We start from the raw sequence: 26,516 nt of genomic DNA, 5'->3' as shown, positions 1-26,516 counted from the left end.
CCTGTCCAGTAAGCATTACTTCTGCAGTCATTTATGCATAGCAGTCTAACAGCTGGCAGTGACAGGGCTCCTACCCAAGGTCTGCTGTTCATTTCCACTAAAACGAGAAAGACTGGGTCAGGTCTTCAGAATGTAAACACAACGTTTATACACAATGTTAGTGGCAGTATACTACTAAAACACAGAAATGAGAACCCAAAGGCCACAGTCTGAATTAGCTTTGCCACTAATCAACTGAGGTTTGCAAAGTCACTCCATCTTCCTGAGTTTCAAGTGCATAAATGAAGTGTCGACAGCAGCACCAGCCTCACGGTGTCGAGACTAAACGGGCTGATGCTAGTACACAAGGGAGAAACGACGTCTTTCAGACAAGCGATAAATATCTGTTAAAAATAAGATCAACCACTATGATTAAGATAATAAAGGTAACTTCTTTACCCTAAGTTACTCTTATTCAAGGGAAAAGTCTGCGAATACAGACCTTTCATAAATATTGCCTACAGACAGCACAGACAGGATAACACAGGCATACAGAGTGCTGAACAGCGTGCTTGGAGACCACGAAACTAAAGTGGGTTTCAAAAAAAATTAAATCAGGAAATGTGACTTCTTCCTTCTCTTTTTTTGTAACGGAGCTGACCTGCATGATGTAATTTGGTACGTGTGACAGCAGTGAAATGGACTCCGATGGTAAAGACGCGGGGCATCGTATGAACCCCTGCCTTCCTCAAGCACCTTTACCTGTATGATGGCTGCGTCTATCGAGGCCTGCAGAACCGTGAACCCTGAGGACCAGAACTGAACGGCGTCACATGATGGGGAACAGCCAGCTACAGAGGAAAAAACGTGAGAGGTAAGGTCCAGCACGATACACAAGTGCTTTCCTTAGAGACAGCACCCAGTGGGTTACCAAAGTGATACAACTGATCCATCTCTAATAGAAGCAAAGAAAAGCAGCAGCTGCCCTCCAAAGGCAAACAAAGTCTATCACATCCCTTACTGTTTGTTTGAAATCTTTGAAATCAGAGAGTTACATGCGTTAGGATACTGAGTAGTAAATGCGCACAAATGGAAGAGAAGAAATCAGTGGCTGCTGCTCAGCTGCTAAGCCGTGCCTGACCCTTTGCGACCCCACAGGCTGCAGCACGCCAGGCTCCTCTGTCCTCCACTGTCTCTGGGAGCTTGCTCAAACTCGTGTCCTTTGAGTCCGTGATGCCATCCAACCACCCACCTCATGCTCTGCTGCCCCCTTCGCCTTTTGCCTTCAATCTTTCCCAGCATCAGAGTCTTTTCCAATGAGGTTTTTTAAACAAGTCACTTTTCTGGCTTAACCTAAGTCATTCTACAATGAATTATCAGCTTTAAAAGCTTCCCATGTGCAAAGGCAGGTCCAAGTCAAGAACACAGAAAAAAAGAAAAATTATCTGAAGGCTTTTTGGAATCAAGTCACAAATATAGTGACTTTAACATTCTTTCAATAAATGTTTTTGGTTGATAATTATTTTTCCAGAGGCTTAGGCATTGAAGGCTGTTTTCCATGTTTCAAACATAGAATTAATAAACTTTACTGGTAGAAGAACTTGAGATTTTAAAATATGTACCATACCATGTACAAAAACAGTTATGTGGAGAAAAGAACATAGATTTAGAAAGTCGTATCAGTTCAGTTTAGTCCCTCAGTCGTGTCCGACTCTGCGACCTCATGAATCACAGCACGCCAGGCCTCCCTGTCCATCACCATCTCCCGGAGTTCACTCAAACTCACGTCCATCGAGTGGGTGATGCCATCCAGCCATCCCATCCTCTGTCATCCCCTTCTCCTCCTGCCCCCAATCCCTCCCAACATCAGAGTCTTTTCCAATGAGTCAACTCTTCGCATGAGGTAGCCAAAGTACTGGAGTTTCAGCTTTAGCATCATTCCTTCCGAAGAACACCCAGGGCTGATCTCCTTTACAATGGACTGGTTGGATCTCCTTGCAGTCTAAGGGACTCTCGAGTCTTCTCCAACACCACAGTTCAAAAGCATCAATTCTTCGGCGCTCAGCCTTCTTCACAGTCCAACTCTCGCATTCATACATGACCACTGGAAAAACCATAGCCTTGACTAGACGGACCTTTGTTGGCAAAGTAATGTCTCTGCTTTTCAATATGCTATCTAGGTTTCCTTCCGTGGAGTAAAGTGAAGTCGCTCAGTTGTGTCCAACTCTTTGTGACCCCATGGACACCAGGCTCCTCCGTCCATGGGATTTTCTAGGCAAGAGTACCGGAGTGGGTTGCCATTTCCTTCTCCAGGGAACTTCCCGACCCAGGGATCGAACCAGGGTCTCCCACATTGTAGACAGATGCTTTACCATCTGAGCCAAGGAGTAAGCGTCTTTTAATTTCATGGCTGCAGTCACCATCTGCAGTGATTTTGGAGCCCCAAAAAATAAAGTCTGACACTGTTTTCCCATCTATTTACACGAAGTGACGGGACCAGATGCCATGATCTTAGTTTTCTGGATGTTGAGCTTTAAGCCCACTTTTTCACTCTCCTCTCACTTTCATCAAGAGGCTTTTTAGTTCCTCTTCACTTTCTGCCATAAGGGTGGTGTCATCTGCATATCTGAGGTTATTGATATTTCTCCCGGCAATCTTGATTCCAGCTTGTGCTTCTTCCAGCCCAGCGTTTCTCATGATGTACTCTGCACAGAAGTTAAATAAGAAGGGTGACAATATACAGCCTTGACGTAGTCCTTTTCCTATTTGGAACCAGTCTGTTGTTCCATGTCCAGTTCTAACTGCTGCTTCCTGACCTGAATATAGGTTTCTCAAGAGGCAGGTCAGGTGGCCTGGTATTCCCATCTCTTGAAGAATTTTCCACAGTTTATTGTGATTCACACAGTCAAAGGCTTTGGCATAGTCAATGAAGCAGAAATAGATGTTTTTCTGGAACTCTCTTGCTTTTTCCATGATCCAGCGGATGTTGGCAATTTGATCTCTGGTTCTTCTGCCTTTTCTAAAACCAGCTTGAACATCTGGAAGTTCATGGTTCACATACTGCTGAAGCCTGGCTTGGAGAATTTTGAGCATTATTTTACTAGCGTGTGAAATGAATGCAACTGTGCGGTAGTTTGAGCATTCCTTGCCATTGCCTTTCTTTGGGATTGGAATGAGAACTGACATTTTCCAGTCCTGTGGCCACTGCTGAGTTTTCCAAATTTGCTGGCATATTGAGTGCAGCACTTTCACAGCATCATCTTCCAGGATTTGAAATAGCTCCACTGGAATTCCATCACCTCCACTAGCTTTGTTCGTAGTGATGCTTTCTAAGGCCCACTTGACTTCACATTCCAAGATGTCTGGCTCTAGGTGAGTGATCACACCATCGTGATTATCTTGATTATCTTGCAAAATAGCAAAATGGCTGTCGGGAGGCCTTATAAATAGCTGCGAAAAGAAGAGAAGCGAAAAGCAAAGGAGAAAAGGAAAGATATAAGCATCTGAATGCAGAGTTCCAAAGAATAGCAAGAAGAGATAAGAAAGCCTTTCTCAGTGATCAATGCAAAGAAATAGAGGAAAACAACAGAATGGCAAAGACTAGAGAGCTTGTCAAGAAAATTAGAGATACCAAGGGAACATTTCATGCAAAGATGGGCTCGATCAAGGACAGAAATGATATGGACCTAACAGAAGCAGAAGATATTAAGAAGAGGTGGCAAGAATACACAGAAGAACTGTACAAAAAAGATCTTCACGACCCAGATAATCACGATGGTGTGATCCCTCAGCTAGAGCCAGACATCCTGGAATGTGAAGTGAGAAAGTCACAGAACTCAAGACAAAACTGTCTAACAGAAATCTCGTGCAGGACTGCTCAGTCACTTCCGTGGCATCGGGTCTTTGCAGCCCCACAGATGGGAGCCTGCCAGGCTTCTCTGTCTGTGGTATAATCCAGACAAGAATACTGGAGGGGGTTGCCATTCCCTTCTCTAGAGGCTCTTCCCAATCCAGGGATCGAACTGCAGGTGGATTCTTAACCACTGAGCCACTGGGGAAGCACAGTATAAATTATACTTCATATTATATACGTAGCTGTGGATACACAGATATACACACATGTTCTTATGCTAGAGTTGACAGTCTTCTGATCTGAATAATTATAGTTGAAAATGTCAATGTAGGCCTCCATCAAATTTTGCATTTGAACTAAGAGCAATAAAAACATGCATGTAATTGATTTTCGTTGACTATTTAGGGCTACTTGCCTCTTGAATCCATATAAACAGAAGATACTGGAATCGTATCAGGAAAAAACCGGAGCTCGTAGGACATGAAGTCTTTGAACACAACGCCTACAAAGGAGCCGGACTTGGAAAGACTAGATGTCGCCAATTCTTCTTCATCTGCATATTCTTCAATAGTTACGACTATAAAATATCACAACAGAATCAGCTCAAATACACGAATAGTTTATTACAATACAACAGACCAAATTTACCATTATACTTGATGAATGCAGTATTTTATAAGCATTTGCTGAACGCTCTAACTTCTTAGAAAATGAATACAGCTCTCCTAAAAACCAAACTAAAAAGTAACAGATATTAAAGTAGTACAATTTTACAGACACTATTTCTTACCTGTCATTTGACTATACGTAAGTTATGTGTCAGTGTAACACATAAGCTATTAACGTAATAGATTACAGCACACATCCTACATGTAACATGTGTAGTTCATTTCCCTATCTCAAAGTGAAACCATGAAATAACTCCTTGATAAATGAATGGATATTTTATTTTCAAATATTGCTTCTTAGGAAGAAAATTCCACAATCCTTCTCAGAAACTAAATATGTATTTTAGTAACTATGACACAACTCTTCTTTGAATAAAAATTGACATTTAAACCCAATATTGCTTTTTTTATGCTAAACGAATATGCTTGCTTCATAAATGGCCCATGATGTAAAATATTAAAACATAAAGTATGCTATAAATGAAAGTTTCACAAGAAACACAGGCTAGCAGAATCAGATAACATTAACAGTTTTATAAAACTCTGTTATGGTGAAAGCATATATACCTAGATGTTAAGAACGGTATTTACTCAATAAAGCAAACAGCACAACACAGAAGAGGCCATCTGTAAGGGACAGGACCCACGCCAGCTCACAGTACCGTCAAGAAGGTGGTCCACAGACACTTTCTGCATGACGCTCCTCGTGATGTTAGTCGCGGGCGTGAATCCAAGCACGACGTTGGCGAGGACGGACGCGTCCAGGGAACTGAGTTCTACATCAGGCACTTCTTCATATTTCTTATTTGGATGCATCATGCTAATTAATATTAACCAAAACAAAAAGAACAGTGGAAAAAGAATTTCCTGCAACAAAGGAAACAAAATGATCACAAAGCATAACAAAGGCAGCAAAAAGCATCAAGCTTTCCATGAATATAACTAATATGAAGAAAAAAACATGAAGAACTTGGGTCTCCTTTCTTAAGAACATAAAGTAAAAGTACTTCTATCCTAAAAGAAATATTGTGCTGAACCAAACCCAACAGCAGTAAGTTTCCCTTTACATTCAATTTCACTAAAATATTTTAAAATTCAAGTCACCATAACATATTTAAGTGACATAAAAGCTAGTATTTAAACATCTGAGATTACTAACATAAAATATAATAAATTTATTCATATATAACTTTAAAGTAACTTACCAATTATCTGTAACTCAAAGACACCATGAAAATGTCTTTGAGTCTGAATTAAAACTTATGTTTAATTACACCTAAATTTCTACTCCTGAAACTATACTCAGTTACATTCAATAGTTGACTTTAATGGGGATGAACTATTCACTGTTTCATCTTGCGGTTTAATTGTTCTGCTGATTTCAAAAGAATAATACCATTCCATCCTTTAAAATCATTATTGACTGGTTCATTCAGAGTTCTTACTTCCTTTTATCTCTTAGACCAATATATGCTAAACAAATAAACATATAATAAAGTGATGCATGCTTGTGGAGACAGATGTGTGACATGTCTGTAGTAATCCTGGCCAATTCAACCCAGAGTCCAAAAGATGGGAGGCCATGGGGAGGAAATGTGGAATCATGTTCCAGGAAGTTATTTGCAGACTTTATTTTTCACCTCATGAAACAGGAAATACATGCCTTGAGGTTCACAATCAAGCACTGACATGAAAAAGTCACTGAATTTGGACACATATCAACATTTCTGACATTCAGAAAACGTTGGATAATTTAGGTATTTTTTTCTGAGGCTGACGCAGTAAGTTTTCACTTCTCAAGCAAAACTGTGATAAAAATGCATCCAGCAGAGCAAATCAACTCTTAAAGGTGGAACATATCAACGCGGAGCACGCATGACGGCCGTGCCGCTCACCTGGACACTGCTCTTCTTGGTCCTGCATTTCACCAGGCAATTCTTGAGGAGCAGCATTCTTGTCTGCCTCCAGACCCCGTCTTCCCGGACTGTAGTCGCCATGTTTTCTGGGCTAGTTTACTAGAGAAGGGAGAGCAGAGGGAAAAAACACCTGGAAGCACACAGTCAAGTCGAGGCCATTTTTAACGTTAAAAACAGACAGACAGACAGATGTCTGAGTCGCAGATCAGATAGTTACGCATACTCCACACTCTCTCTCCTACCTGGACAGGAGGCACTGAACGAAATGAGAAGGTTCTGAAAGGTAAATAGCAGCACAGGAAACCAGCGAGGGGCCCGCCGGGAATCTGAAAGCGGCGAGGAGAGCAAATGGACAGAAGAGCTTAGGGAAGCAGACCACTGCCCAGACACAGACAGGTGGCTGGGTGGCACGCGTGGACAGATCCCAGACGCACTGCAGAGGCTTCTGAAAACTAAACTGAAATTAGACCCGCAGCTCACAGACTGTGGGCAGAAACTTAAGACCCAAACCTAACCTGGTGGACAGCATGTTCACAGGAGACACCAAGGCTCTCTGCAGGATGAAAACAAAACTTGAGGTCTCATACCACCCAGCAGCATTCCACTCATGAGGCGTGTGGAAAGTACCAACTCTGTTAGGAGAAGAAAACCCATAGATGCCAATACCAAGGTGATGCAGATTTTCAAATAAGCTGGCAAAAACAGTAAAGCAGCTGTTTAAAAGGCACTCCAGCAAACAATGGTAAGAGGACAATGAAAGAAAACACTCATTTCACTCTCGAAAACAACCCAAAGAAACAGCTGTCAGCAAAGAAACAGCACTTTTAAAGCAGCACCAAATAGTAATTTCAGAACAGGAAAACACAGTAACAAAGCAAATCCGCAGAACGGGCTCAGCAGCAGGATGCAGACAAGAGGAAACAGCCAGCAAACTGGGCACAACAGGAGGAGCTGGTCAGTCTCAGAGAAAGAGAGATCAAGTTGTGTGTGTGTTTTAACAATTAACTGATCATTGCTCAGAGAACTGAGAGAGTAAGAGTCTAACATTCAAATGGCCAGAGAGGCAGAAGTGTGTTAATGCTGGACAAACACTTACAGAATTAATGGCTAAAAGCTTCCCCGACCTGGCCAGAGATGAAAGCCCTACGAGTTTCAAGAAGCCTGATGAAGCCCATACAGGATAAATCGAAGGAAATCCACATTGAGACACATCATAACCCAACTGCTAATAGTGAAAGACGGAGGAATCCTGAGAGCAGCCGGAGATTAACCAGGTGCTTTCCTACAGGGCAGTAATGCTCCGAATGAGAGAAAATTCCTCTTAAGAAACTCCGGGTAACAGGGGGCGGGGGGTCCTCGTACGGAGCTGGCAGGGCTGCAGAGAGGTTCCGCTGCTGAGACAAACACTGCAGCTGGTCCCCGAGGGGAAACCAGAATTCCTGTGTGACTCCACTCCTCCACTTGTAGGCATTCACCCAAAAGAACTGGAAACAGGGGCACAGATAAACACGTGTGCATGCAGGGTCAGAACTGCCAAGACACGGAAACAGCCTGAATGACTACCAACAGAGGGAGGGACAAGCGGAGGCGGTGGGCACACACGACTCACTGTTCAGCCACAAAGAGGAGTGAAGCAGTCACACGTGCTACGTGGGGGAGCCTCCAGAACGCTACAGTGAGCACTTAAGAAGCCAGACATGAGAGGTCAAGCGTGAGCCCATCTCCATGACATTTCCAGAACACATGCTTCCATAGAAATGGAATGTGGACAGCTGGTTGCTGGAGCAGAAGGGGAGAAAGCGCTTAATGAGTCAGGGGCTTTACTTTGGAGCGAAAGAAACAAACCTCACCTTTCTTTTTTTCTTTTTTTTGAGCTGTATGACCTAAACCACCGCATCACAGGCCCAGTATCCCTCTCTCAGGGTAAGCTGACCCTCTGGGGGCCCTCCTGGGAGTGGACCTCTGTTGGAACTATCTCTGCTCTTCAAAGAGGCTATGTGAAAGCAGCAATCGGGGTGGCTGGGGCCCCACTGGCGCCCTCAAGGGGCCCTATCCCCATCTGCTTGCCCTTGTAACCCAGAATGTGTGCAAACCAAAAGGCACTGAGCGGGCAGCTCGGGGGAGATGCTGAGACAGTTCTGCGAGGCCTCCTTCCGGGGCAGAATTCACTGCCTTGTTTTATATAAACGCGTCTGATGGGAGCCACTGGGGTGACTCCCGTCCACAACAAGCACCATCTATTCCAGACTGGCTGGCCATCTCCTCCTAGATGAAAAAGCAGGGGACTTTTTAGAGGCAGCTCGTCTTAACCCCCAAAAGTCAACATACATAACTAAAGTTGGGATCGACTAAACGTTCTCTTTACAGGTACGGAAGACAGACAAAAGGGTTATTTTTTAAATTAATGACTGGATTACAGACAACTTTTCCTTGTGTTTTTTTTCTATTTTCCCATCAATATGTGTTCTTTAGACAGTGGGGGAAAAAACAAATTGCACAATTAGACATACTGTAAAAATACGAAATGAGTAAATTTAAAAAAGCAAAATTAAAACAGGAAAGGAAGATACACTAAAAATAAATTCTTCTAACACCCTCATGGATGTTATATCAGATTCTGTAAAGAACTGGTAATCTGGAGGCTGATGAAAGGAAGGAAGAACGGAAGGAGGGGACTGGGAGGGAGACAGGCAGACAGGTCATACTTGTTCAAGGATGGCTTCCCACAAAACACAGAAACCCTAACCAGTGGAGCGGCAAGAACAGCCTCAAGTCCTCCGCAAAGCACACTGACTTGGCGTAGTGGGCGCCCCTGAATTATTCATTCGAATTGAACACTGCACGCTTAGTTCTTTGTTTTTAGAGAACAGGCCCTTCGTAAGGCAGCTGATGGACTCCCAGTATTTTCCCTCCTTTGAGAAGTGCTCCCTGAACTCGATTAGAATTGATGGCCTTGCCTGAAGTCCAGGAACCTCTGCACCTGCCCACCGGTCAGGGCTTCTTAAACCATCACCATCACCCCTACTGCCACTGAGCTGTGCCAATTAAATCTTCTGGCAGCATGGAAGTTCTACCTCAGAGAGCCAGGCTTGGGGATTGCAGAAACAGTAATAGAAACATCTAAGAGAGTTCATATGTTCTTGGTACTAAGTTTTCCCCTAAGGTTTGGTACCTACTGTGCCCAAAACTTGATTCTTCTTCCTTGGAGTATGTGAAATGCCCTGATACCCACCCAAAGTATTTCATTTTCCCTGAAGGCAGACACACCAGACAGTTCCTGTCTCTGCTATCAATGGACTCAACCAGCCTAACAGTATAATGTGCTCCTAACTCCATGGTTAGGACGCTCCTGAGGGTAACCGAGACTGTCCAAGTGAAGCATGGCAGTAACCCAGCGAGACGCTCCATGCCTGCCCACCTCCCCAACCACGAAGGGCAGGATCCCACGGGTACTGACGGGCGTGAGAGCACAGGGCGGCAGAAAGCTGAGGACTGCTGTTGCAAAGGTTTTCAAGTGGCTTAAAAAGTAAGATTAACAGGGAAGCATCTCTGCAGAAGATGACAGGACGACTAAGCAAAGAAGTCACGCTGGTATCTGTTCAGCCTATTTCCCCTTTTCTTCCAAAGCACAAAGTCCCAGGACTTCCCTGGTGGTCGGGTGGTTAAGACAGTGTGCTCCCAACGCAGGGGGCCCGGGTTCGCTCCCTGGTTGGGGAACAAGATCCTGCATGCCACAGCTAAGACCTGATGCAGCCACGCAGCCACACACACACACACAGATGCGCATACACACAGACACACACACAGACACACACAGCCACAGACACAGACGCGCATACACACAGACACACACAGAGACACACACACAAACAGACGCGCATACACACACACACACACTGACACACACACACACTGACACACACACAGATGCGCACACACACACACATACAGCCCTGCTGCACACGCACACACAGATGTGCACACACAAACTGACACACTGACACACACAGACACATACAGTCCTGCTGCACACACACTGACGCACACACGCGTGTGCGCACATACAGATGCGCACACACACAGTCCTGCTGCACACACACACAGTCCTGCTGCACACACACACACTGACGCACACACACAGAGACACAGTCCTGCTGCACACACACAGACACACATACACAGTCCTGCTGCACACATAGACACACACACAGACACATACATACACACACAGTCCTGCTGCACACACACACACTGACACACACACACATACGTGTGCATACACAGATGCATGCACACACAGACACACAGTCCTGCTGCACACACACTGACACACAGACACATACATACACACACACACACACACAGATGTGTACAGACACACACACACACAGAGCCCTGCTGCACATGCACACACACACTGACACACACAGATGCGCACAAACTGACACACTGACACACACACACAAATACAGTCCTGCTGCACACACACACTGACACACACACACACGCATGTGTGCGCATACAGATGTGCACACACAGAGACACAGTCCTGCTGCACACACACTGACACACAGACACACATACATGCACGCACAGACACACACACAGACATACACAGACGTGGACACACACACACAGCCCTGCTGCACACGCACACAGACACACATACAGATGTGCACGCACACACTGACACACAGACACACACAGTCCTGCTGCACACAAACTGACACACAGACACAGACGCACACACACTGACACATACACAGACATGCACGCACACACTGACACACACAGATACATACACAGACACACACAGTCCTGCTGCACACACACACACACACACACAGTCCCTTCTTCAGCATAAGATGCTTTCACCCTGTCCACCCGCCCCGAGCTCCATCCCAGATGGACTCCCCCTCCATTGCTCTTCCTCAGCCAGAGCACCCTCCACCGCGTTGTGCTCGGGTCTCTCAGGGAGCGGGGATTCCCAGGAGGCTCAGTGGTAAAGCATCCACCTGCAGTGCAGGAGCCCCGGCTTCGACCCCTGGGTCGGGAAGATCCCCTGGAGAAGGAAATAGCAACCCACTCCAGTACTCTGTCTGGGAAATCCCATGGACAGAGGAGTCTGGCGGGCTACAGTCCACAGGGTCTCAGAGAGTCGGACACGACTCAGTGACTAAACAACAAGAAGTTGTTTGTGGTTCTCATATTCTAAAATTCTAATCAGGTGAAAAAATGTAAAATGTCAGTAACTTTGACCTATCTACTCAAGTTATTAAAGTGAAACATCCTTTTTTTTGGTTGTTTGTACAAACCAGCTGACATTACTTTCTTTGTAGCAGCCTGAAAAAAGACACACTACTCTGAGAATGAAAACATCTTTTTTTTTTCTATTTTTTAAAACATTTATTTATTTAATTTTACAATATTGTATTGGTTTTGCTATACATTGACTTGAATCTGCCATGGGTGTACACGTGTTCCCCATCCTGAATCCTCCTACCCCCTCCCTCCCCATTCCATCCCTCCGGATCATCCCAGTGCACCAGCCCCAAGCACCCTGTATCATGCATCAAACCTGGACTGGCGATTCGTTTCATATATATTTTACATGTTTCAATGCCATTCTCCCATATCATCCCGCCCTCACCCTCTCCCACAGAGTCCAAAAGACTGTTCTGTACATCTGTGTCTCTTTTGCTGTCTCGCATACAGGGTTATCATTACCGTCTTTCTAAATTCCATATATATGTGTTAGTATACTGTATTGGTGTTTTTCTTTCTGGCTTACATCACTCTGTATAATAGGCTCCAGTTTCATCCACCTCATTAGAACTGATTCAAATGTATTCTTTTTAATGGCTGAGTAATATTCCATTGTGTATATGCACTACAGGTTTCTTATCCATTCATCTGCTGATGGACATCTAGGTTGCTTCCACGTCCTGGCTATTGTAAACAGTACTGTGATGAACACTGGGGTACACGCGTCGCTTTCAATTCTGGTTTCTTCAGTGTGTATGCCCAGCAGTGGGATTGCTGGGTCGTATGGCAGTTCTATTCCAGTTTTTTAAGGAATTTCCACGCTGTTCTCCATAGTGGCTGTACTAGTTTGCATTCCCACCAACAGTGTAAGAGGGTTCCCTTTTCTCCACACCCTCTCCAGCATTTATTGCTTGTAGAGTTTTGGGTAGCAGCCATTCTGACTGGCATAAAATGGTACTTCATTGTGGTTTTGATTTGCATGTCTCTGATAATGAGTGATATTGAGCATCTTTTCATGTGTTTGTTAGCCATCTGTATGTCTTCTTTGGAGAAATGTCTGTTTAGTTATCTGGCCCACTTTCTGACTGGGTCATTTATTTTTCTGGAATTGAGTTGCAGGAGTTGCTTGTATATTTTTGAGATTAATTCATCTGTTGCTTCGTTTGCTATTATTTTCTCCCATTCTGAAGGCTGTCTTTTCACCTTGCTTATAGTTTCCTTTGTTGTGCAGAAGTTTCTAATTTTAATTAGGTCCCATTTGTTTACTTTTGCTTTTATTTCTAATATTCTGGGAGATGGGTCATAGAGGATCCTGCTGTGGTTTATGCTGGAGAGTGTTTTGCCTATGTTCTCCTCTAGGAGTTTTATAGTTTCTGGTCTTCTGTTTAGATCTTTAATCCATTTTGAATTTATTTTTGTGTACAGTGTTAGAAAGTGTTCTAGTTTCATTCTTTTACAAGTGGTTGACCAGTTTTCCCAGCACCACTTGTTAAAGAGATTGTCTTTTCTCTATTGTATATGCTTGCCTCCTTTGTCAAAGATAAGGTGTCCACAGGTGCGTGGATTTATCTCCGGGCTTTCTATTTTGCTCCATTGATCTATATTTCTGTCTTTGTGCCAATACTGTCTTGATGACTGTGGTTTTGAAGCAGAGCCTGAAGTCAGGCAGGTTGATTTCTCCAGTTCCATTCTTCTTTCTCAAGACTGCTTTGGCTATTTGAGTTTTTTTTGTATTTCCATACAAACTGTGAAATTATTTGTTCTAGTTCTCTGAAAAATACTGTTGGCAGCTTGATAGGGATTGCACTGAATCTATAGATTGCTTTGGGTAGTATACTCATTTTCACTATATTGATTCTTCCAATCCATGAACACTGTATATTTCTCCATCTCTGTGTCCTCTTTGATTTCCTTCACCAGTGTTCTACACGTTTCTATATATAGGTCTCTTGTTTCTTTAGGTGGAGATATTCCTCAGTATTTTATTCTTAGTATTTTGTTGCAATGGTGAATGGAATTGTTTCGTTAATTTCTGTTTGTTAGTGTACAGGAATGCAAGGGATTTCTATGTGTTAATTTTATATCCTGCAACTTTACTATATTCATTGATTAACTCTACTAATTTTCTGGTGGAAAACAAAACATCTTAAAGAAGGAAAATCAACTGACTGCTTGTTTTCTTTGAGATATGAAATGCCTGGCTGGGCTGTTTGAAAACTCAAAAGAAACATCCTTAATGTCGGTTAACTTTTCATGTGCATCTAACTGGGAACTTAGAGTCGGGTTTTTGTGAGCTGACACACCTCTGATCTTACCTGCCCGCCCCTGTGCCCATGCACACAGCCACGCTGGTCTAACCAGGTGCACCATGAAAAGGGCTTGGTGGGGGGGGAGGTCAACCCGGGAGGGCGGCTCTGCATCAGAATGGGAAGCACCAAGGACCGTGAGAGCTGCCCACACATCACAGGTGCGGGGAGACGCCGTGCAGCTTCTTCAGGTGTGAGGACCATGCCTTCTCTAGGGGTTCCATTCTGTCCAGAGGACAGAAGGAGAAACAACAGAAGACAGGAGCCTACACCAGACCGGCGGGAGACAAGTCCCCAGGGTGCCCCTCGCCCCAGTTTAGCAGGGCTGGGAGAGAGGGCTCGGGGTGGGGGTGGCGTGTGGGAAGGCAGTGCTGTCTACACTGAAGATCTGGGCCAAAGATAGAGACCTGTCTGAGCTGAAACCAAACCCTGCAGGTGGGCGGGCAGGGCGGGGAAGGGAGGTTTCCTGAAAGCTGGGGATCTTCCCCGCAGAGAGGACATGAAAGTGGTTCTTTTGACAGAAGGGCACAGCTGGAAAGGGGGCTGGAAAGCTAGAGACGAGGCGTGGCCAGCGAGGAGATGTCTGTAAAAGCTTTAAAACTTGTGCGGCGCCTGATCTTGGTCCCAAAGGAAACCTGTGTTTAGCATCAAGTTCTAAGTTCCTCCTCTTTCTCCACTATGATGCATCTTAATTATCCAAAACATTATAGCCTACGTGTGTGTACTCAGCCGTGTCTGACTCATCTGCAACCCCATGGACTGTACCTGCCAGGCTCCTCTGTCCATGGGATTCTCCAGGCAAGAATACTGGAGTGGGTTGCCATGCTCTTCTCCAGGAACCTGAGTCTCCTGCATTGACAGGTGGATTCTTTACCACTGAGCCACCTTGGAAGCCCACAGTCTATGTGGTGGCCTTCAAAAGGACAAAAGAGAAAGGGAGTTATGGATGCCTGGCCTGCCCCCCATTTATCACTGGCTGCAAGTGGAAAAGAATCAGACAGTCAACATCAAGAAGCTCCCCCACTAGGAACACAGTTCACACAAGCCCTGGGCATCCTGAAGAGAGGACCAGACAACCACAGAAAGCGGCTTTTTGAGTAGACAACACACCTAAGACCTTCTCTTTTGCAACATATATTAGAAGATGATCTTTAGAAGCTCAAGTTGACAATTAAAAGACAATAAGTCTTCTCGTGGCATGTTTTTAACAAATCGTACTTTTTTGGAAAACTCATAATACTTGATCCAGTTCCCAAGTCTTTCCACTACAGTACCTTGAAAAATCTTCAACAAAGGCAAATTCTCAACTAAAAAAGAACTGGCTAAAGAACTATGACAAAGACAAGGAAATAAGAGCACAAAATTATTTTTATAAACCTCTGAAATTACTTTCCATTGCTCCACAGTATGTCTAGGGAATGTATTGATTTGTTTATAGAGCATGAAATGATAATTAGGTAAGTTTTAAACACCTAGTATCCCTGAAGGTGTAATCAAACATTCAACTTCCTGTTGAAGGATGGAGGGGAGGAAAACTGCTCACAGAACTGAGAAAGCTATCTTGAGACCAAGAAACGGAGGCAGGAAGCTCTGTGAGATCAGTGGATCAGTTTGTTACAGGGTAACTTTCTCACAGGGTGGGCCTGGGGTCAGGAGAGGGGGTGGCAACCTGGAAGCATTTGCAATCTGCACTCCTGGGGCGACAGGGACAACTTTACAGTTACCCTGGAGTATGGTGGTAGGTGGGGCTTCCTTGGTGGCCCAGACGGTAAAGAATCTGCCTGAGATGCAGGAGACTCAGGTTTGGTCTCTGGGTGGGGAAGATCTCCTGGCAAAGGGAATGGAGGTAGGTGCTTGGATAATGGAACATGCATTTATAAGTCAAGATTCACGAATGAGTAAGGAGACTCATGGACTAATGGAGCACGCAGGGCACCTGATCCTACTGATTTTATTAAACAGTTTCTAGTAACTGCAAAGCCCTTAACACCAGAGAAGTGACCCCCTGCACAGGTCAGTCCTGGGTCAGGGAGGGGACAGCACAGGACCCACTGTAATGGAACAAGATGGCATCACTGACACTAACAGCCAGATATTCTCCCAGAGTGAAATGACTCAGAGTAAATCTAATAAGCAGCAAGGAAACTGAAAGTCCACTAAAGCCATTTTCCTTTATGCATTCCTTTCCTAATGCATTAATAATTGACTTAAGGACTAAATGTTACAAGGCCCAAAATCCAATATCAGAAATTCATTAATGTATTAAACAAACATTGATTACTACATTAGATGCACTATGAAATATATTTCACCTTTTTCAAAGCAATAAAAAATATGTGCATGACCTTTGGAAATAACTGTTAGGAAAAAAATCATTTGGAATGTATTAATTTTATTTCTGAGAAGAACAGATGAAGATTACATCCTACAAAACGGAGGAACTGAGTCATCTTGAAGTTCATAGCCATCCTGGCAAAAGATGTGGTCAGTCACCTTCTCAGCAAGTTTGCAAAGGGTCTTGGAAAGGATCTTAGCTGAAAATGTTCCCAAGTCCCCATCAGAGGACCATTAGATGTGACTTCTGATCCAACCAAGCAGAACTAGTTATGACTCCTTCGTTCCAATCAATAAACTGTAATTGCAGTTACCATACTGTGTCATCGTTATCTGTCTACATCTTAATTTTGAACTTGACCATGAAATCCTTGACAAAGAAGACTGCCTTCTTTGCTTCTCTACCACTAACGATAATACTAAAACCAGTATCATCTCACTGCAAATCCCTCTATCAAGATTCGCTGTGTTTACAGATCAAAGGTCTGCAAAGTACAGTGGAGGATGCAAGGGTGAAATGCGGCCCAAAGCCTGCGTGTGTACAGCCCGGGAGCTAAGCCTGTTTTTCACTTGTTTAAATGCATGGGGTTGGGGTAGGAGGGAATCACAGAACAGTAACATTTCGCGATGTGTTAAAATTATATGAAATTCGAATCTCGGGTCTATAAATAAAGGGCTCTCGGAATGGAGCCACGCTCACTGGTTTCTACGCTGCCTACCCCTGCTTTTGTGAGACAATGGCAAAGTCAGGTAGCGAAGAGAGAGACGCTACAGTCCACAAGATCTACAGTATTTATTAGCTGCCTCTTTGCAGGGAAAGTCTGGTGACCACCGTTTACAGATTAAAGGAGGAAGAAAAGTGGTTTACTCAGCAAACATTAAAAAAAAAAAAAAGGAAGTATCAGACACTGTTACTGACTTTGCAGACAAGATTTAATATAATGTGTTAAGTGCAACTGGGGAAAGAGCTTGGGGAAGAGAGGAATGCAAATTCCAGGCAGAGAAAAAGAATGGAAAAACTAGACTCTGCAAAGTGGCTTGACCTGTGTAAAGAGCAGCGGGAGTGTTAGTCGCTCAGCCCGCCAGGATCTAGTGTGCATGGAATTCTCCAGGCAAGAATCCTGGAGTGGGTAAGCCACTCACTTCTCCAGGGGCTATTCCCCCACCCAGAGACCAAACCCAGGTCCCCTGCATTGCAGGTGGATTCTTCACCATCTGAGCCACCTGGGAAGCCCAAGAATCCTGGAGTGGGTAGCCTATCCCTTCTCCGGGGGATCTTCCCCACCTAGAGACCAAACCCAGGTCCCCTGCATTGCAGGTGGATTCTTCACCATCTAAGCCACCTGGGAAGCCCAAGAATACTGGAGTGGGTAGCCTATCCCTTCTCCGGGGGATCTTCCCCACCTAGAGACCAAACCCAGGTCCCCTGCATTGCAGGTGGATTCTTCACCATCTGAGCCACCAGAGAAGCCCAAGAATCCTGGAGTGGGTAGCCTGTCCCTTCTCCTGGGGATCTTCCCCAGCCAGGGATCAAACCCAGGTCTCCCGCATTGCAGGTGGATTCCTTACTGTCTGAGCCACCTGGGAAGACCCGTGTAAAGAACAGGGGACCTGCCAAGCAGGCAGAAGCCAGGCAAAGTGAACCCAGGACACGGATGGTCAAGTACCTTGTGTGCAAAGTTAGATTAAACACTTTTATTTTGCTCATTGCTACTTTCTTGACTTCACTTTTCATATCTGAGAACAACTGTTTAATTACTGGAATATCACACATTTCACTAGCCCTTTCACTCTAATCTCCAAACCTCAAACTTCCACCCACTGCACCACCCTCAGATTATGACCTTGACTGCTACTTTATTGAGCAACTGAAGCCATTGGGATAAATTTCCTAAATGCCCCAGGACTCCTCCTATCCACCCATCTACAGCCATGCCAGAGGCAATGTAACCATTTCAGCAAGTTACCATTTCTGCCTATACCAGAGACTCTGTTTCCACTAGGTCTCTGAGCAATAAAGGCTAAACGGAATCTGCTATTAATGGTACCTTTAATTTAAGATTTAAATTTTGGAAGAAGAGGTTAAGAACATCTTTGGCAGATGACTTAAAAGAAATTCCTGCCCCGCTACACATACCACTGGCTTCTCAATTAATAAAATAAAAGCACTACTGAAATCAAGCCCCTTAACAGGGGATAAATTATAAATGTTCTCTTCTTCTCTAGCATTTTAAAATTTGCTGAAGGTACTGTAATGATAAAAGAAAATAATAACCATCAATATGATTTAACCTAAATTTTTTGATAGTATTTCTCACTTAATGGGAAAATAATGCCAAGGTACACACATGATAAGTCACACAGTACCTTTTCTTATACATAGTATTAGCTGCTCAGTTGTGTCTGACTCTGCAACCCCATGGACTGTCCATGGAATTCTCCAGGCAAGCATACTGGAGTCCGTTGCCATTTCCTTCTCCAGGGGATCTTCCTGACTCAGGGATTGAACCTGGGTCTCCCACACTGCAGGCAGATTCTTTACCATCTGAGCCACCAGGGAAGCCCTTTCTTATACATAACAGGTTCCTAAAAACTCGTGCTTAAAACTACTCTAATCTGGTTAATTCACACACTAGCAAAGATTCTAACTTATTAGAATACTATGTAATTCTTTTATACAATCATCCTCTCAAACTCAAGGGCAGAGGTTACAAATTGTATTCATCTTGGTATTTCTGGCACACAGTTTAGTATCTGGAATATAAAAGACACTCAACTAAATCTGTATTAATAAATTTGTTCTTGCCCTGAATGTGAGATTTCCCTATACTAAACCCTGTCTGAAGGAAAATACACTTAAACAGCACATATTCAAGGATTAATTGATTTCCTAGAGGAAGTGAACCTTAAATATCCATTGGAAGGACTGATGCTGAAGTTGAAGTTCCAATAACTCCGGCCACCTGATGCAAAGAGCAGACTCACTGGAAAAGATCCTGATGCTGGGAAAGTTTGAGGGCAGGAGGAGAAGGGGTCGACAGAGAACGAGATGGTTGGACAGCATCACTGACTCAATGGAAAAAAGTTCCAGCAAATCTGGGAGATGGTGAAGGACAAGGAAGCCTGACTTGCTGCAGTCCATGGGGTTGCCAAGAGTCGGGACACGACTTAGCAACTGAGCAACAACAATAATGCGTTACAAGTTAGCGTTTAGCCCAAATACCCCAAAAGCCCGAACTGCCTTAATGATGTCCTTTTGTATGGAGTCTTCCCTAAAAAATATGTGATGTTGCTCTCTGGTTGGAAGCAAAAGAATTTTTGCTAAATTCCAAGAGACTTTAGAGTCTGGCATCCCTGGGTTGCAATCTCAGCCATTCTTGCTAGTTGGGACCTAAATAAGGGACTTAATCTTGTGCGTGGACCGTTTTCCACATCTGCCCCGTGGAATAAAACCCCTCCGGACCTCAGAAGGATGCAGGCGAGACTGAGTAAGATAATACTGAACCTCGCCTACGCCAGGAGTCCAACATACACTCACTCTCTGACTCCCCTTCTGCTCCTGCAGAACCAGGACGTCCTCCCTGGAAAGTCGATTCTTCCAGACTTACTTATTTAGAAACGCCTTATGAATACATTATGACACATTCATGCAACAGAATACTAGGTAACTGTTAAAAAGTTACATATGTACATATGAAACTCTTTGGCCAAGATATCAGAAGAGCCAGAGGTTAAAGCGGCTGCCTGCAATGCGGAAGACCTGGGTTTGATCCCTGGGTCGGGAAGATCCCCTGGAGAAGGAAACGGCAACCCACTCCAGTATTCCTACCTGGAGAATCCCATGGACGGAGGAGCCTGGTGGGCTACAGTCCACGGGGTCGCAAAGAGTCGGAGACGACTGAGCGACTTCACTCATCCACGCCTTGGGAGCCAGGAGCAACCGTGCTGCAGCTCCGAGCGCCTCCAGCCTCCTGAGCATTCGCATTTTAAGTACGTTCACGCCTGGAGCCCGTCCCGGCGTTTTCGGAATGAGAATCGGGTGTTTCTCCCCTGACTGCGCGCGGGCTCTGCGCATCCCGCCGCAGTCCTCCTGAGGCGCGGGGTCGGGGACAGCCAAGCCCCCAGGGGACCCCGTTCGGTGCTGGGTCAGATCCACACGTCCCCTCCTAACGACGCTGGAGGAGGGAGACCGTCCGGCCAAGCCCGGGGGCCGTCCCGCGGCCGGACGCCCCGAGCCCTGGAGGGAGCGGGCAGCGCCCCCACAGGACGCACCCTCGAGCCTCGGGGCCCATCCTGCCCCCCAGCGCCCGCTCGGCCGCCCCGCGCCCCGGACCCCCGGCTCGCCCGCCGCCCCTCCTCGAGCCCTCACGCCTCCCCGAGGCGGGACAGCTCCAGGGCGGGGCCTCCCACGCCGCAGCCCCCGGCGCCCGCCTCACCTCACGGACAGGCCGCGGGGTCCGCCGGCACCTCAGCTCCCAACTGGATCCGGGAGCGCGGCCGCGCGCGCGCCCCCGACGCCGCAGGCCCGCGAGGGGCGGGGCGGGGCGGGGCGGGCGCGGCGCCGGAAGTCGGGCTCCGCCCCGCGCCGGACGCACCTGGGGGCGGGGCTGCCCGAGGACGCGGCCCGCGGCCGCGCGCGCTCCCGCCTCTCGGCCCTGAGCGGCGTGTGGGCGGGGCTACGGGGAGGCGGGGTTACGGGGGGAGGCCATGAGGAGGCGGGGTTACGGGGCGGGGCGAGTGGGCCCGCCGGGCCGCGCGCGGCCGAAGGCCCATGCTCTTGGCATGTGCCTCCTCCGCGGAGACCTCGCCTCGCTCCCCCTGGAGGCTCAGGCAGAAACCACGGGCTTGAGGTCAGGGCCTCCAGTTTGAGCCCAAACCCTGCAGCCTCCTGGCGGGTGACTTTGGTCCACACTGCCCTCTTACCTGCCTCCCGAGTCACAGCTACTTCAAGACTCCTTTATTTTCTGCTTCCCGGCTTTTGAACGGTTCTCTCCCAGGTTTTCCCAGGAAGCTCAGTGGTAAAGAATCCACCTGTAAATGCAGGAGACGCTGGTTCGATCCCTGGGTGGAAGAGGTCCCCTGGAGGAGGAAATGGCAATCACTCCAGTATTCTCACCTGGAGGATCCCATAGACAAAGGAGCCTGGCGGGCTCCAGTCCACGGGGTCACAGAGTCGGACACGACTGAGAACTCACCCATGCTCCCAGATCTGCGTCCAGCAGCCCCTTTCTCCCTCCCGTCGCCCGCGTGGAGTGCAGCGTGCCCGTGTCCCCACCAGACCCAGACCTAGGGCATCTGGACGCCAGGGATGCGTCCTCCTGAGAATCTGGCAAGTGGCAGATCCTGACTCTTCCAAATGGCCTGAGACATATGGCATCCGTGGGAGGTTCTACACTGCAGTTATTTTTGCTAAAAGTGTAAACTGGTGTTCTGAGTCTTATTGCCCAAAGTGACCTAAATGCTTTTCAAAATTATTGCAAAGGAAAGAAAAGGTCACAACAGACTGTCCCCCCAGATTTCTGTAGGGTCACATTTCTTGGCACAGTTTTTCACTTTTGGGGAACTTAAGTTCTAAAAAATTCCCTTGATCCTGTATACATCAAGTAATTTTTAAAAATCTTATCTTAGTTTTTCTGCTTCTTGAATTTAAACCAAATCCTCCCCAGCCACTCTACTAAGTTCTACCCCAAAGATACATAAATATATATGTGTGTGTATATATACATATATATATTTCAAGAAAACAAATGTTATTTCTCCTATTTAATACAGATTAAATAGGAAATTCAAAGAGCTACAGTGAAATCCATGTTGATTACAAACCTGGCAGCGAGAGATGGGAGAAGGGAGATAGAATGTCCTAGGAACTAGGACATCGGAGAACTGAAGAGGACAAGTAGTGAAAACTATACATGATACTTTTTTTTCTTGAAATATCTAAGACATTCTAGTTACAAATTCAGAAGAGTGCATTCCTAATACCCTAGGATTTGTGGGCAAGTAAATAAATGGAGGTCAAAAATAAATCTATTAAATAAACAAACCTACTTGTGAAAATGTGTTACTAAAAATATACATTCACACCAATTCTCCAATTGTACTTCTCACTAGTAGCTTCAACCAGCTTTAACGTCAGAAGTCTAGGCATTGTTTCTACTGCTATTCTAGACATTTGTTTCCTAGTTTCTTATCCTTGCAATGTTCTCTATCGTTCAGGCTGCTCTTACTTCTACTCAAGATAACGTGATGAAAACCCTAAAAAGCTCATCACCGTAGACAAAACGATCTCACTTTCCTCTGCTAGACACAGGCTATCCTCTTGTTCAGGTGGTTTTACTTATGTACTGTCCCTTCAGTTGTACTGATTCAGTCTGAGATGAACAACTTTTTTCCCCCACTTTCTTTTTCTTGATTTACTTTTAATGGAAGGATGATTACAACATTGTGTTGGCTTCTGCCATACATCAACATGGATCAGCCACGGGTTTACATGTGACAGCTGTTTCTTGTGCCAACTTAAATCCCCAGGTCTATGTGCAGGGTAACAGTGGGCAGTAAATGTTGTGGCTAACCCTGCTGATGAGAAAACTCGTCCAACGGTATGCAAACATTGTCATTAGTATTTCCACAAAAGGTCACACCATGCACTGCACAAAATCTACCTGATAAAAGCAAGACGTTAAACTCCTCTCAGGGATGGATGAAAAGTTGTGATGATAATACGGTTTCTCTCCTGTAACAGAGAGAACACTGAACAAGGCCTTTTTAATAAACAGACGACTGCAGACTAGTGCACCGGTCGTGACATGGTCCACCGTCTTTCTGAGCCAGCTGCTTGTCAGCCTGCGTGTAGCTTGTAAACAACTTACTCACATCATCTCGATCCACATTGCCATGGTTACCAGGTCCCAGGACTCACTAAGTAACTGCAGGGATGACGTTCCTTTCTGAGACTCGGTCTCTAGGAAACAGCAAACAAGCTATACGGCCTGGTTGTCATGGTGGCAACCCAAACGCCCGTATCTCATTAACAGATTTCTAGACAAACAAGTCACATGGGAACACACAGAGCGTAGAAGTCGTAGACCGAGATGTAACAGGTTGCTGGTTAAACAAAATAAATGAGGACACACAAAATTTTCATGCATTTAATGTAGAGAAAAAGAGTTTGTTTTGCTTGCTGAACCCCAGACCTGCTGCTGCTGGACAGAGGAGACTCTTTGTGTTGCTTTTTCACTTGCTAGAGTCTTCGTGGCTTCTCCATGCTATTTTACTCAAATTTAGGAGCAAGACTGCTAAGCTGCTAGGGCATTTTTTTTTTTTTTCTGACATCAAATCAGTACATTATTTTGCATGATATCAGTACACTGAAAATTACACAATCCATTATTTAAATCTATTACTATGAAACAATTTATTATTATTATTTGTTTCTAAGCACTTACCATTTCTATAAGCTAAAAAGAGTGCCAAGAGAGTGATGCGGTTTCTAAACTTAGGGTTTAAATTAGGTGTAACTTTGAAGAATTTCAAATTGGTAGTTTTTTCTAGAGTACAGCAAGACAAATGAAGAAAGAAACACAGCTTTGACCGACAAAGTTGAAAGAGAATCTCTTTAACAATAGATTTAACGATAGTCTTGAATGATAGATTTCCAAACTACCATCTTTACTGAATTTGTACAATATTGTTTGTTTTCTGTTTTGGTGATTTTTTGACCATGATGCGTGCGGGATCTTAGCTCCCAGACCAGGGACTGAACCCACACCCCCTGCATTGGGAGGCAAAGCCCTAACCACTGGCCCGCTAGGGAAGTGCCCACACTGCTGTCCTAAATGGGGCTGAGATTGTTAATAAATGGCTTGGGGATGTGACTAATGATTGGTGGAAGGTCAGACAAGGGAATGACTTTCAAAGGTAGTTTTAGTTCATTTGGCTTTTAATACTTGCTATTATTACTAATTACCATCATTGTTTTCATTACCTTGAGGAGGATTTCAAGTATTACATTCTTTCTTTGTGTTTCTCCAAATGGAAAAATTACTCAAGAAGATAAATATTTGAAGACCTAGCCAAATTTGATACGTAAAACCTCAGGCAACCAACAGTAAACTCTAGAGGGGCTCATTGTCTTGCTTAGCAAGAACCCCAACTTTGCAGGGGAACAAAAATGTCAACAAATCAACAATTATTCTAAGACCAAATAATAATAATAATATAAAGAGGAACCCCTGTCCCATTGTTAAACCATATGGTGCAAACGATAAAAGTACCATAGGAAAAAATCACTGAGAGTCAGAGTTACCGGGTGCCTCCAGAGGGGAGATGGGCAGATACATTTAACCAGAGTGGAGAATATATCAAAGGGCACAGAGAAATAAGCCTGCATAGGTTTTTAAAAGCTCTGAATTATCAACTTACCTAAAGAATACTAAATGCGCTAAAGAGGAGATGGCTTAATCTGTGTGTCCTCTCCCTCCACAGTAAGGAAAATGGACTTTAGTGGTGAAGGCAAACCAGCAGAGGAAGAGAGCTGAGACTCCAGTCGGCTGAGGAGACAGCAAGCGAGCACCTATCTATTTCAAATAAGCTCATGTTTCTGGGCACAAATTACATCCCACAGCTGCTTATGGGCAACCTGAGACCTACTGCATTGCTGATAAGCTCAGTGAAACTGTACAAAATGAAAAAATAATAGATCATCAGCTTTCTAAAAAAAATGGTTAAAAGACAGTGAAAACTTGAAAACAGAAAAGTAAAACTCCAGAGTCTTTCATTAAATATATTTTATGAAAGTTTAGAAGAGAGTGGTCACTAAGAACCAGAATAAATAAAGTAAAGCTAAGTCATGCTATTCTTTTTGATCCTCACGTTAAAAACGGGAATTATATAGTCATGACGGAAGTTAATTTCAAAGCATTTAATCTGATCCTTCATGATATTTGTGGATGAGGCTCTAAAATAAGGTTGTTGTTGTTGACTTTGCCAAGTCCTGCCTGACTCTTTTGCAACCCGATGGACTGTAGCCCGCCAGGCTCCCCTGTCTGTGGAATTATCCAGGCAAGAACTGGAGTGGATTGCCATTTCCTTCTTCTGGACCTTCTGCCTAGGGATCGAACCTTCGTCTTCTGCATTGACAGGTGGGCTCTTTACCCCCGAGCCATCTGAGCTAAAATAAGGACTCAACGTATTATAAATAGGTACACTCAAAGTCTGTTGGATAAATGTAGCCAATTTTTGTTGATAATTTTTGATAACTTACATAGGTTAGGATATAGAAAATCATTTTCTAGTCAAATCACAGTATGAAACAAAACCTATATAGCATAAAAAACAGGACTGAAGGCAGTACTAGGGAACAAAAGTATTTTAACAATTTTAACACTGAGCCAAAACCTAAAATATAACACTTAACAGAAATATAGAAGACTCTTGAGAGTCCCTTGGACTGCAAGGAGATCAAACCAGTCAATCCAAAGGAAATCAACCCTGAATACCCATTGGAAGGACAGATGCTGAAGCTGAAGCTCTAATACTTTGGTCACCTGATGCGAAGAACTGACTCATTGGAAAAGACCCTGATGTTGGGAAAGATAGAAGGCGGGAGGAGAAGGGGACGACAGAGGATGAGATGGCTGGATGGCATCACGGACTCAGTGGACATGGGTTTGAGCAAACTCCAGGAGTTGGTGATGGAGAGGGAGGCCTGGTGGGCTGCAGAGTGGAACACGGCTAAATGACTGAACAACAGCAAGGAACAGTGACTTTAAAGGACACGAGTGTGTTAGCCTATAGTCCTGCAGGTTAGAAGTCCACCACGCAGTCCATCTGGGCTAACACTGAGATGCTGGCCCGGCTGCACACCCTCCTCAAGGCTCTGAGGCAGAGTCTGTGTCCGATCTCTTCCGTCCCTCCCTGCATCTTCACGCCCAGCCGCGGTGGGTCAGGTCCTCAGCGCACAGCCTGCTGACAGCGCAACGTCTTCCTCTTCTACTTTTAAGGATCCTTGAGATTACACTGGGCCCACCGAGATGATCCAGGATAATCCCCCTATTTTAAGGCAGGCTGGTTAGCAAATGTAATCCTCTTTTTCCATGTGAAGTAATGTATTCACGGGTTCCGGGCAGGGGGGGTGGGTGTCAGGATGTGTATGTCTTTGGATGGATGGGGGCATTATTCTGCCTATTCCAGAAGC

The 26,516-nt window shown here is 45.0% G+C and overlaps 1 protein-coding gene across 1 annotated transcript in view; it reads right to left on the bottom strand.

Annotated features, from left to right (window-relative positions):
• ABCA5 (ATP binding cassette subfamily A member 5) overlaps positions 1–20,849 on the bottom strand; it is a 62,345-nt gene extending 41,496 nt beyond the window's left edge. The window contains exons 1-5 of the mRNA XM_052657182.1: positions 20,758–20,849; positions 6,396–6,515; positions 5,163–5,367; positions 4,248–4,409; positions 742–830 (exon numbers count right to left, since the gene is read on the bottom strand). Of these exons, the coding sequence (XP_052513142.1) occupies positions 742–830; positions 4,248–4,409; positions 5,163–5,367; positions 6,396–6,497 (558 nt within the window). The 5' untranslated portion in view covers positions 6,498–6,515; positions 20,758–20,849. The remainder of the gene's footprint in view (positions 1–741; positions 831–4,247; positions 4,410–5,162; positions 5,368–6,395; positions 6,516–20,757) is intronic.
• Positions 20,850–26,516: the final 5,667 nt, after the last annotated feature.

The sequence above is a fragment of the Budorcas taxicolor genome, chromosome 19, assembly GCF_023091745.1.
Source record: "Budorcas taxicolor isolate Tak-1 chromosome 19, Takin1.1, whole genome shotgun sequence".
Lineage (NCBI taxonomy): Eukaryota > Metazoa > Chordata > Mammalia > Artiodactyla > Bovidae > Budorcas > Budorcas taxicolor.
The sequence above is the reverse complement of the archived record's forward strand: the minus strand, read 5'-3'. Positions and strand labels throughout refer to the sequence as shown.